The sequence below is a fragment of the Bombina bombina genome, chromosome 4 (assembly GCF_027579735.1).
Source record: "Bombina bombina isolate aBomBom1 chromosome 4, aBomBom1.pri, whole genome shotgun sequence".
Classification (NCBI taxonomy): Eukaryota; Metazoa; Chordata; class Amphibia; order Anura; family Bombinatoridae; genus Bombina; species Bombina bombina.
In genome coordinates, this window is record NC_069502.1 from 459,413,044 (window position 1) to 459,425,227 (window position 12,184).

Consider the following 12,184-nt stretch of genomic DNA (forward strand, 5'->3'; position numbering starts at 1 on the left):
TATAGTGGTTAGCATGTCTCTAATAAGCATTAAGATAAAGACTCCTGGTCAGCAGCATACAATGCACTGTTCCTTTTCAGAGCTGCGTAGAATGATTATTTTGTTTGTCCCATGATCTGTGACTGTGCCAGCTGTATAATTATTATACACCATGAAATACAAAGCTGAGAATAACGAGAGCCCCCCCGTCCTTTCACCCCCCTTCGTGTTGTGCCTTCCTTACTGCTGCTGTACATGTGATACAGGTATATGTATTGCATAATGCTGCCTACACCCTGGAGGTAGATGAATTGTTTTGGGTTTGTTGCTCAGAGACTCTCTCCACCCTGCTCTTTTGTACACTAGAAGCGTGGGAGAGGAGGAGGGGTCTTCTATGCCAAAAGGAAAGAGACTGTATTAGGGAAACAGAGGTGGCTTCAGGTGTGTACATGGAATCCTCCATTATCAGTAAACAGACCTTGACAACTAAATATTAAATGAGCACAGCAGCCGGCAGTGTCTGTAAGGAGATTGCTAAAGGAGCCATGGGCAGATTGTGTTCCAGGTTTTTTTATTTTTTTGTGTTGTGGCACTAGTCAGTGAGCGTATTATTTCCCATTCTCCTGGACATTGCCCTGGTGGAAGTGAAGCTGAGCTCCAGGATGGTTGTGCTTCTTTGCTTTGGAAGCAGGGAGAGGAGTAACTCTGAAACCAGGGTACAGAAAGCACCACAATTGGACAGATTCCCCCTCACCTTGCACTCTGACTTATGGTACCCAGGACCAGACCAGCGGAGCAGACACTGTGAGTGTTCTGTTAAAAGCTCAAATCACTGTATCAAGTCAGTTTACTTTATTCTCTGGCATAAACTGGTGTAATTACAAGTGGAATATGTTGAGACTGTGTGTTCTAATATGTGCATATATAATATAAATGTGTTAAGTAGTAGTAGGTAGTTATGTGTGCTTTCCTGTCTCTTACTGTGTACCCTGCTTCAATAGTCTCACTTATTTGGCTAAACCGGTTATTTGAGTTGCTTGGGAATTCATCGTTATAGATCAGATGTCAGTGAGAAAGCTGCCCTTGTCCATTGCTACTGCCCAATTGTACCTCTGCTCATGTGCATCTCAGCTACCTCTGATTTCTTGTGTGATTCTTAAAGAAAGATTAAACAAAGATGATATATAATATTTATATGAAAAACAATGTTTAAACGTGTTAAATATTGTTTCATGGTAAAAGGTGGAGTTAAAGCAGTTAGAATGGATATTAAAGGGATAAAGCATTGCAAAGATTAGCCTGAGAATAATTTGTACATGTTTTTTTTAACAATTATATTAGTTATTAAAATATTAATAAAATAAGGGTAAAGTTAATTAACCATAAAGCAGTGGGTGCTGCCATATTGTAACTTAGGTTACCTTTTCTGAAATAAATGGTTTATAAATGGTTTACTGGAGTGTGCAACCAATGACTGTGTTGTGCAGTGCTGTTCCTTCAGAAAAGATATCAAGATAATTAAACAAATTTGATAATAGTAATAATAAAAGTAAATTGGAAAGTTGTTTTAAAATTGTATGTCCTATACAAATCATGAATGAAAACTTTGAGGTTTCCTGTCCCTTTAATGTTCCTTCCCTAAAAGGAAGTGCAAATTAATGTGTTACGCATCCCATTGGACTGATCAGGACAACTCCCACTGCTCTATTGTTTGTGTAATGACACTTCTCTTAATCATACAAAACAAAAAGTTAGTTTTTTTTCTACAACAGGTATATTAATTTACAAAAATGTATATTTTACATTGAGCTCAGCAGGATGTGGATTAAGATAAGACATTACTTGTTGAGATATTAATCTTAAAAATATAAATTGAGAAACCAATTTTTCTTTTAAGGAGTCCTAGACCCCTTTTACTAAATAGTGCATGTTGAGAAAGGGATTAGGCTTGTTAAAGCGTACCTTTTTGTGTGCTGCTACACAAATTAATTTTGCTTTATTGCCAACACAACAATACATACTTTCAATAAGCACTTTACATATGAAAGAGAATATTGGAAATGTGTGCTTAAATATAAAATATATGCTAGTATATAGTCAGGGGTGGAAAAATGAGGCGGTTCTTGCGAAGAAACACATTTGGTTACTGACGGTGGATTTGATTTAAATAAAATAGATTTAAACCACTAGACATAAAAGACCAATTTGAAACTATTTAAATCATGGTTTTTTATTTTTCGAATAGGTTTTCAGATAGTTGTTCCAGTTATAGCAGACCATAACTGATTTGGTTATATATAATTAGATATGCATAGCTAGATCATTGAAAATAATGAAATTATTGGCAGGGGGAACTATCTCCAGTTTAATAGGTTAATCATTCATAATATGATCAACTTTTCAGCTGTACTTTATTGGAAAGAGAAACATAATGATTACCTTAATAATAACAATTTAAATACTTTTATATAACTTAAACAATAACACTATATTTCATTTGTAATGCTTGCCCCTCCCTCCTCACACTTAGGTTCTTGTGCAGATCTATTCTACTCCAAACAATCCTCTATTCAGTGAGTTCTTGAACCTTTGTATAGGTTGATTCTGTGTACATAGATTTGCAGGGGAACAATGGCATTAAATGGACAGTAAAGTCAAAATTAAACTTTCATGATTCAGAAAAAACATGCATTGTTCCATTTACTTCTCTTATCTAATTTGCTTCATTCTCTTGGTATCTGTTGTTGAAAAGCATACGTAGGTAGGCACAGAAGCAATGCACTACTGTGAGCTAGCTGATTGTCACAGGCTCGCCCAATGTGTTCAGCTAGGCCCCAGTAGAGAAATGTTCTCCTTCAACAAAGGATACCAATAGAAATAAATCTGAAAATTGTATTTTCTGACATCCAAAAGTTTTCTTTCATGATTTTGTCCCTTTTAAGGTCTATTTCTCAACTCTGTATTTTATAACATTTTTACTCTAAAGAATAGGCATGTTATTTCTGCAGACACAAGTTCCTAGTTTTGCAAAAAGAATTATGGCTTAGATTATTAAGTGGAGCGATAAATTAACGCACACCCAAAAATGGTCAAATTTGCCAGTTTGCGGGCACATGATTATTACTCTGCCATTACATGCTTGCGGTAGCAATTAGCGCTTATAAAATTAACCAGAGATCAGATCTCTAGTTAATTTTATAAATCTGCCCCAAATGCCCCCAAAATAATGTGTAGTGTATTTTAAAAAATAAAGATGGCAGCATAAAGTGCCTTTACATTGTTGTCTATAGGAACTGTATGTTCACAGTAAATATATTTGTTTATATGCATAAATATATATTTGTGTTAATATGTGTATATACACATATTAACACTTAAATATATATGTATATAAGCCCATACATTTATATTTAAACATTCTGCCATTGCTGCATTACTTACTCCCTTCTCTGCACTGAATTTGTTATAGCATTTTACCATTTAAATAGCAAATTAGGTCTTTAATCCCTGCAACAGGTGCCACAATGTATTGCAGGACACAGCTAGCGAGCCAATCAGGAGTAGCATATGTATATAGCCACCATAGTGTTTTAATGCTGATGCACAGGGCATGCACATCATATGTGCATATGCCACTGAAACGGCAATAGCTTTACCTAGAATCCTTTTTGCCAATAGTCGTATACTGCAGAAATGCTTCTATTCAAAACTGAAATGCACCCATGCACATCTCTTTAATGTTCATACTTTCAATTTTTTTTTTCATTAGTTTAAACATTAGCAGAAATCGGTTTATGACCTTATGGTCTCTTGGATCAATATGGAAAAAGTAAGGTGCAAGCAGTTTTTGCTAAGTAAATCCAAATGCTTGAAAACATTCCCTACATAAAGAGACTATAAATACTCACAGTGGGACAAAGCATACACATTAACACTTTATAGTACATACAACACAAACTCAAGGCTTTATTCTCTTGTTTTATGTTTGTGTTTCAATTACCAATTTAATTTTACCGCCTTTTAATCACAGAACTGGTTTGCAGACATTCTTCAGGTTTTGGGGGTTTGTGTGGAATGGGTTTTTCTGTTGTTACAAGTGTATATTTGGTAACGACAAGCTAATTATACCTTGGTATAATTTGTAAACTCAAAGACAATTGGGGAAAGATTGCAGACATGCAAATTTGTATTTAGTGTGACCTGTGTGCTGACTTTGTGTTTTTGTTGGAAGGCACTAATTAGAGTACCATTACATGGTGGTAATCCTGCCACTGGTAACTTTATGTATATATGTCTTAACTTTTTTTTAACTGAAAAGTTAAATTGCACTTTTATTGTACTAATATGTCTGTATCGAAATCTCCCTAGCTTATATTTGTTTGACACTAGTGTATTTACTACATTTGTAGTCTAATATTTATATGTAAATGTCTCTGCAGTATTTTATTTTATTTTTTATAATTTTTTTAATCATCAATATTTTTTCACTTTTTAAACTCAATATAGTTTTCTGTTTTATATCACTTCACTCTTCAGATTAAATTTTATTACATTTAAACTCTGCACTTTCTATTTTGTATTTTATTTTGTATACAGCAGTGTATTTAGGATTGTGTTTTTTTCTGATTATGCCTTCACAGTTTCTGTGTAACTTTAACAAATGAGGCTCAAATTTTTTATATTTGCGTGTATCTTTTACAAATCAGATTGCACTTTGCATGTCTTTTATTTAAATTAAAACTAAAAAACCGACCGCTTCAGTTTCCTAGAGTGCGTCATTACGTTCTATGGGCCAGATAATAAAACATTTTCTAATCTGGAAAGAGATTATAGTGCTGGCTTTACAGAGGCAGAATTCACTGAATTTTCAATGAGAATGGGAGGAACCTGGGAATCCCAGAGAGGTGAGAGATACCTTCCATAGAAAGTAATGAAGCTCTCTGGGATACAACATTTCATATGGGAGAGAGAATGTAAATGGGGCTGATATAAAGGCTCCATTTGCATCAATTCCAAATCAAACTGAAATGTTTTCACTACAATTTAACTTGCTTTTGTCTATATTTTAGTAAATATTACTTTTCTGTTAGTTTAAGTGTATTGTGAATTTTGAGCAAACTTCATCTGCATACAGCTGGCGAGACAAATCAGTAAGACCAGCTTGTTTAAAGGGAACTGTCCTGTCCTTCCCACTTTCTGAAACTGTTAGTTTTAGTTTGCAACAGTGTTAATTTCGTCGACTAAAACAAGGCTAAAACTAATATTCTGATGACTAAAATATGACTAAAATGGCATTTTAGTCAAAAGACTATGGGGCCGATTTATCAATGTTTGTCCGACATGATACGCTGTAGACATCGCTGAATTTAACATTGCACAAACAGTTCACCAGAACTGCTTGAGCAGTGCCGCCCCCTGCAGATTCCCGGCCAATCGGCCGCTAGCAGGGGGTGTCATTCAGCCTGCGTATAGGATCGTGCTGATTGCAGACCGCAACCTCAGAGGCAGTGGACCAGTTATGGAGCAGCAGCCCATTTGGATCTTGATAATTCGGCCCCTATGACTAAAACTAAATCAAAATGACATTTTAGTCAAAAGACTAAACTAAATCAAAATTTGCAATTTGTTATCTTGTTGTTTATTTATGAAACTTGGTTTTATTTCATTTTAAGATAAAGAAACATTATATATCACATCTGTTAAATCTGTATTGCATGTTCAAACCTTAAAGGGCCAGTAAACCTAGCAAATAATGTTATATAATTCTGCACATAGTGCAGAATTATATAACATTAGCTTAGCGCCAGGTTTCTAAAGCAAATTGTTAGTTATTTAGCAAAGAAAACAGAACGCCGCTCCTGGCTCTAGTGAGCGGGTCTATTTTCTTCTGCTAAGCGCATCGCAGGCACGCTGTCTAGTCATAGCGCGCCCAATCGCGCTATTAAAATCAATGTAGCTCGCTCCCGCTCTGGTCTGGTAGTGGGAGGGAGCTACATTGAGTTTAATAGCACGATTGGGCCGGCTGTGATTAGACAGCGTGCCCAGATGCGCTTATGAGAAGAAAACAGACCCGCTCAGTAGAGCCAGGAGCGGTGTTCTGTTTTCTTCGCTAAATATCTATCAAAAAATTTGCTTTAAAAACCTGGCGCTAAGCTAATGTTATATAATTCTGCACTATGTGCAGAATTATATAACATTATTTTCTTGGTTTACTGGCCCTTTAATACCATATATAAAACAAACAGGTTAATAAACCTTTACTCCAGGAGTATATAATGAGTTTGGATGTTCTAGAGAAATGTTTAGTAAAAATATGCATTATTATGCATTACAGTTTAACAAAACCAATTAGATTTTAGTCGACTAAAATCTATTGGAGATTTAGTCGACTAAAATCTACTTGAAATTTAGTCAACTAAAACAGTTCAGATTAGAGCTGCAACAACTAATCGTCATAATCGATAATAATCGATTATGAAAATAGTTGTCAACGAATCTCATAATCGATTAATCGGTTTGCAATTAGTTGGTCTGTGCACAAGACCAGATGCTTCACTCCAATGAACTCCTCCATATATGATTGTGTTTTATGGTTATGTCCTTAGCCTAAAGGACGTCTACAGACGTCTACTTTTCACTTTTTCAGGACAGTATACATTTACAACTACCCCTGGCTTATGTGCAACCCAGATATAATAGTCATCATTTGGATTGTTTATATTAAATCTGGTGATATGGAACTATGCTTTTCATGATATAGTGCTGAGCTTGTTATTTACACCTTGCCCCTAGATTTATGGGAGTTATTTAAATTGATGTGCACTATTATCTGTTTGCACAATTATTAGCGTATTGCTTGCTATTGCTGATTATATGTACTGTATAAATAAATGTGTAAGGCTTTGTCCTGTTATTGATATACAGACCTTAGCACTTTTGATTTTGTTTTTTATTTTTTTAATACATTGTGATATGTACCAGATTCAACCTTTAAAAGTATATATTCATTATTTTTAGAGCGGACTAGATATTCCCCCTAACCTTATAGCTGGTTATTTACCATTGCATATAAATATTCAAGATATGTTTATGTTAGAATGAAGTCAAGGGTTACTTTATTCAGAGGCCCCTTGCCAAGGTAGAAAACACTTTGGTGAAGAGCTAACAAAGATAAATATCCCACTTTGGTGAAATTGGCCAAAAGACTACTTATACACCTCAACAGCATTTTCTCTGCTGCAGGAAATATAGCTGCAAACAGAGAACCAGCCTTAGCCAGAAGCATGTGGACATGTTGAGATTTTTGCTTTTCAATGCAAAGTTTCTGAAAGAGTGAATAACAGAATGTTATTAACAGTGATAGTCTTACTTTCTAGTTCTACCTCTTTTCAAACAGTTTGTGGTTTGTTTTTGTTTAATTATAAAACTGTGCTCTGCTGCTTAAAAATTGAAGAAACGGTTGTGTTAATGTAAAGTTTTAGTCTGAAGTTTATATTTGTAACACTCATTATGTGGATTTTATTTAAAACATAGAAAACTATTATTGATTCTCCTTTTATCCGATTAGTCGATTAATCGAAAAAATAATCGGCCGATTAATCGATTATGAAAATAATCGTTAGTTGCAGCCCTAGTTCAGATGACTAAAATATGACTTAAACTAAAAAAGGCATTTTAGTCAAAAGACTAGGACTAAAATTTGCTGTCAAAATTAACACTGGTTTGCAATGCAGCAAATTCAAGGTGCAATGAAACTTGTAAAAGCTACACAGAAATAAATTTAGCTAAATCTAAATGTATTAAAATACAAATGAGAGTGCAAAGCTTAAAGGGACATTATGCACTCATTTTTTCTTTGCATAAATGTTTTGTAGATGATCTATTTATAAAGGCCATAAAGTTTTTTGTTTTTTTAAAAAATGTATAATTTTGCTTATTTTTAAAGAACATTGCCCTGATTTTCAGACTCCTAACCAAGCCCCAAAGTTTTATTTGAATACCGTCAGCTACCTTCTCCAGCTTGCTGCTGTTTGTGTAAAGGGTCTTTTCATATGCAAAAGAAGGGGGAGGGGGGAGTGTCTTATTTCCCACTTGCAGTGGGCTTTCCAACTGCCTTTTCAACAGAGCTAAACTGAAAGCTTCTAAGTACGTTTTTAAACCATTTTATACTGGATTTTTATATCGGTATCTGTGCATCTTATTCTTTATATTAGTGTCTATTAAATCCAATTATATGAAAATGAGTGTATACTGTCCCTTTAAATGCTATAATACTGAAACAAAACTCTCATATCATGCAGTTCTGTATTGCGCTGTAGAAAGAGAAGTGCTGCTGCAGTAAGCTTCCGCCGGGTAGAGGGAAGAGGGGTAGAGCAGACCAACTCAAAGAAAAAGGGGTGTGTGGAGCCAACCAAAAAAGCGGAGGACTACCGCAAAGGCAATTGAATTAAAAACGGATGGCTACTGAGCAACAGAAAAAAGGTTATTTATTCCAATAAAAAATACACATATTAGTGAAAAAAAGACACAACAAACAATGGAAGGAAACGGCGATCTTACATGTTTCACGCAAACTTGCGCTTAATCATAGATGCTGAATACAAGTAATGACAGCTGTTGTATTTAAAGTGGTAGCACACCAATGGAATGTTTAGTCTGTTTAGGTGATGCAATTGATAGGTATCACACAGACATCTAATTAATTAGTAGAGTATGTGGCCACAATAAATACAACAGATCATATTAAAAACATATTCAGTATACTTGCGAATGAGAGGCAATACCTGGCACATAATGTTGGTAAAAAATAATAACATAATATCAATATATTGAAGTATGAAATATAAGTGTATAAATAAACGTTATTAAAGAATGAATTACGAAAACAAAATGCATAATACAAAAAACAAGAACCAAAAACAGATGGAAATAGCAGCAATTCTATTGGAAATAAAGTGTCACAGAGTACAATCTATAGGTTATGAAAATCAATATAAATATTAATATAGACATAAATAAATTCATATAAGATTATATGAGCATGATTGCAATATGAAACCACAAAAAATAAGAGATTGTATTTCATGAGACAATGGCAATGTAAGTAACCTAACCACAGATCTTATATGAACTATTATATACAAATGGCATAATTTCTGAAAATAAATGCATGCGAGAATTAAAAATAATAAACTCAGTTAATTCAAACAAAACTCATTGATATGATACCAATATGCCGTAAGTTAATAGATAATATTAATATATAAATAAATAAATAGGTAGATACTTAGAATCTAGAGATTGACCCCATTAATGAAGTAAAATCTATATATCTATGTGTGTAAAAAAGTATAAAAATATATATACCCACATACATGCACATTTATAAACATTAGTGTGTAAAAATACAACAATAGATTATCACAATGGGATTATCGAGGTATTCATGAAACAGAAATGAATAACTATGATGTAGAAACTATAAGGAGGAAATTGATAATGTAGCTAGGAATATATGTTAAAATATATAATAATATGAAAATATATGTATAACTTTCCATATATTCAATGGTATTTATCTAGTCAACATAATATCTCATATCCCATTCTAAATTCATACCCAAGGGTGACCTGGTTTTCAATTTATAAATCCAAAATAGTTCTTTCCTGTCTAAGACTTTAGATATATCTCCACCTCTATATGGGGTTCTTGCTAGGTCAATTACCTTAATTTTAATACTAGGTACATTTGTAAAGTGAAAAAGATTAAAATCTTTTGCTACAGCCGAGTCTTTGTTAAAATTCTTTATATCTCTAAGATGCTCTCTGGCTCGATCCCTGAGGGTTCTAGTCGACTGTCCCACATATTGGGCTCCACAAAGTTGGCAATCCAGTAGATACACTATATAGTTGTAAGACATGTGGCATAGAAATCCATCTCAAAAAATTCACCTGTAACTTTACTACAAAACCTTTTTGTATAATCCATAGTCTCGCAAGTAAGGCAATTCAAAAGGTGTGCCCTAAAATTACCTATACCCCTGAGCCAGTTATCGTTAGATTTAGTCTTAGAGTTAACTAAACTGGGGGAAAGCTTAGAAGCTAATGTAGGTGGCATTTTGGCAACAAATCTACATTCCTTGACATAAGGCTGCAAGGCCTCGTCGCCCTTCAATATATGTAAGTGCTTTTTGACAATACTGCATATAGAGTTGTATTGGGGAGAAAACTGAGTTGAAAAGACAATGCTTCGTTCATCTAAATAGTTTTTATTATTACTCCTGCTGGTATTGGCATTGTTAATTCCCATCCTAAAAGCAGGTAAGCCGCTAGTATTGTCTATTTTGGCAGACTGTCCCCTGCAGTGAGGTTTCCAATCCTTTATCTCCTCAAAGGGTAAGTGGGAGCTCCAACACATCTATGACCTACAGGAACCTTTCAGGTCCGGCATCCTATTGTACATGAGGTATATAGATGATCTTATTTCTCCTGTTAAGTGTGGTCAGTCCACGGGTCATCATTACTTCTGGGATATTATCTCCTCCCCTACAGGAAGTGCAAGAGGATTCACCCAGCAGAGCTGCTATATAGCTCCTCCCCCCTACGTCACCTCCAGTCATTCTCTTGCACCCAACGAATAGATAGGATGTGTGAGAGGACTGTGGTGATTTAATTAGTTTATTACCTTCAATCAAAAGTTTGTTATTTTGTAATAGCACCGGAGTGTGTTATTCATTCTCTGGTAGAATTTGAAGAAGAATCTACCTGAGTTTTTTCTATGATTTTAGCCGGAGTAGTTAAGATCATATTGCTGTTTCTCGGCCATCTGAGGAGAGGTAAACTTCAGATCAGGGGACAGCGGGCAGATTAATCTGCAAAGAGGTATGTAGCAGTTTGTTATTTTCTGACATGGAATTGATGAGAAAATCCTGCCATACCGTTATAATGTAAACTCAGCCTTAAATGCAGTAGATGTAGCTGGTATCAGGCTGTCATGTATGTATATTTTACACTTCAGTATTCTGGGGAATGGTTCTTCACTGGATTTATACTGTATGCATAGACTTAACCTAATTTGCAGGGACTTGCAATAGGTTTTAAATAACAATTAATTTATTGAGGTTAAACGTTTTTTTGCTGGCATGTAAAAACGTTTATTTCTCTGAGGTACTGGGTGAAAAAATGTTTTGGGCACTATTTTTTCCACTTGGCAATAGTTTTGTTTAAATTAAAGCAGTTCACTGATCTCTCTCACTGTTATGTGTGAGGGGGAGGGGCCATTTTTGGCGCTTTTACTACGTATCAAAAAACTCAGTCAGAGGTTCATTTTCTTCCTGCATGATCCGGTTCATCTCTACAGAACTCAGGGATCTCCAAAGCCTTTTTTGAGGGAGGTAATCATCACAGCAGAGCTGTGAAGAGTGTAGTTGACTGTGATAAAAAACGTTTATTTGTGTATTTTTTCTGCTGCCAGGGTTAGTTATCCTTTGCTAATGGGAACAATCCTTTGCTAAAATTGTATATTTCTTACAAAGATTTGATGCTATAACTTAATTATTTTCAACTGTCATAATTTTTTCTGTGCTTCTTATAGGCACAGTTCGTTTTCATATTATTGTAAATTACTTGAAAAAGCATTTCCAAGTTGCTAGTTAATTGCTAGTGTGTTAAACATGTCTGATTCAGAGGAAGATACATGTGCTATATGTGCTAATGCCAAAGTGGAGCCCAATAGAAATTTATGTACTAACTGTATTGATGCTACTTTAAATAAAAGTCAATCTGTACAAATTGAACATATTTCACCAGACAACGAGGGGAGAGTTATGCCGACTAACTCGCCTCACGTGTCAGTACCTGCATCTCCCGTTCGGGAGGTGCGTGATATTGTAGCGCTGAGTACATCTGGGCGGCCATTTCAAATCACATTACAGGATATGGCTACTGTTATGACTGAAGTTTTGGCTAAATTACCAGAACTTAGAGGCAAGCGTGATCACTCTGGGGTGAGAACAGAGTGCGCTGATAATATTAGGGCCATGTCAGACACTGCGTCACAGGCGGCAGAACATGAGGACGGAGAACTTCATTCTGTGGGTGACGGTTCTGATCCAAACAGACTGGATTCAGATATTTCAAATTTTAAATTTAAGCTGGAAAACCTCCGTGTATTACTAGGGGAGGTGTTAGCGGCTCTGAATGATTG

The 12,184-nt window shown here is 35.1% G+C and overlaps 1 protein-coding gene across 4 annotated transcripts in view; it reads left to right on the plus strand.

The window, feature by feature from the left end:
* Positions 1–12,184, plus strand: part of DVL3 (dishevelled segment polarity protein 3) — a 569,022-nt gene that overhangs the window by 379,153 nt on the left and 177,685 nt on the right. The window contains exon 1 of one of the 4 annotated variants that reach the window (XM_053710327.1): positions 398–783. The exons of the other annotated variants lie outside the window; for them this stretch is intronic. Within the exon in view, the coding sequence (XP_053566302.1) occupies positions 642–783 (142 nt within the window). The 5' untranslated portion in view covers positions 398–641. Of the gene's footprint in view, positions 1–397; positions 784–12,184 lie in introns of those variants that run through there. 4 annotated transcript variants of the gene reach the window in all.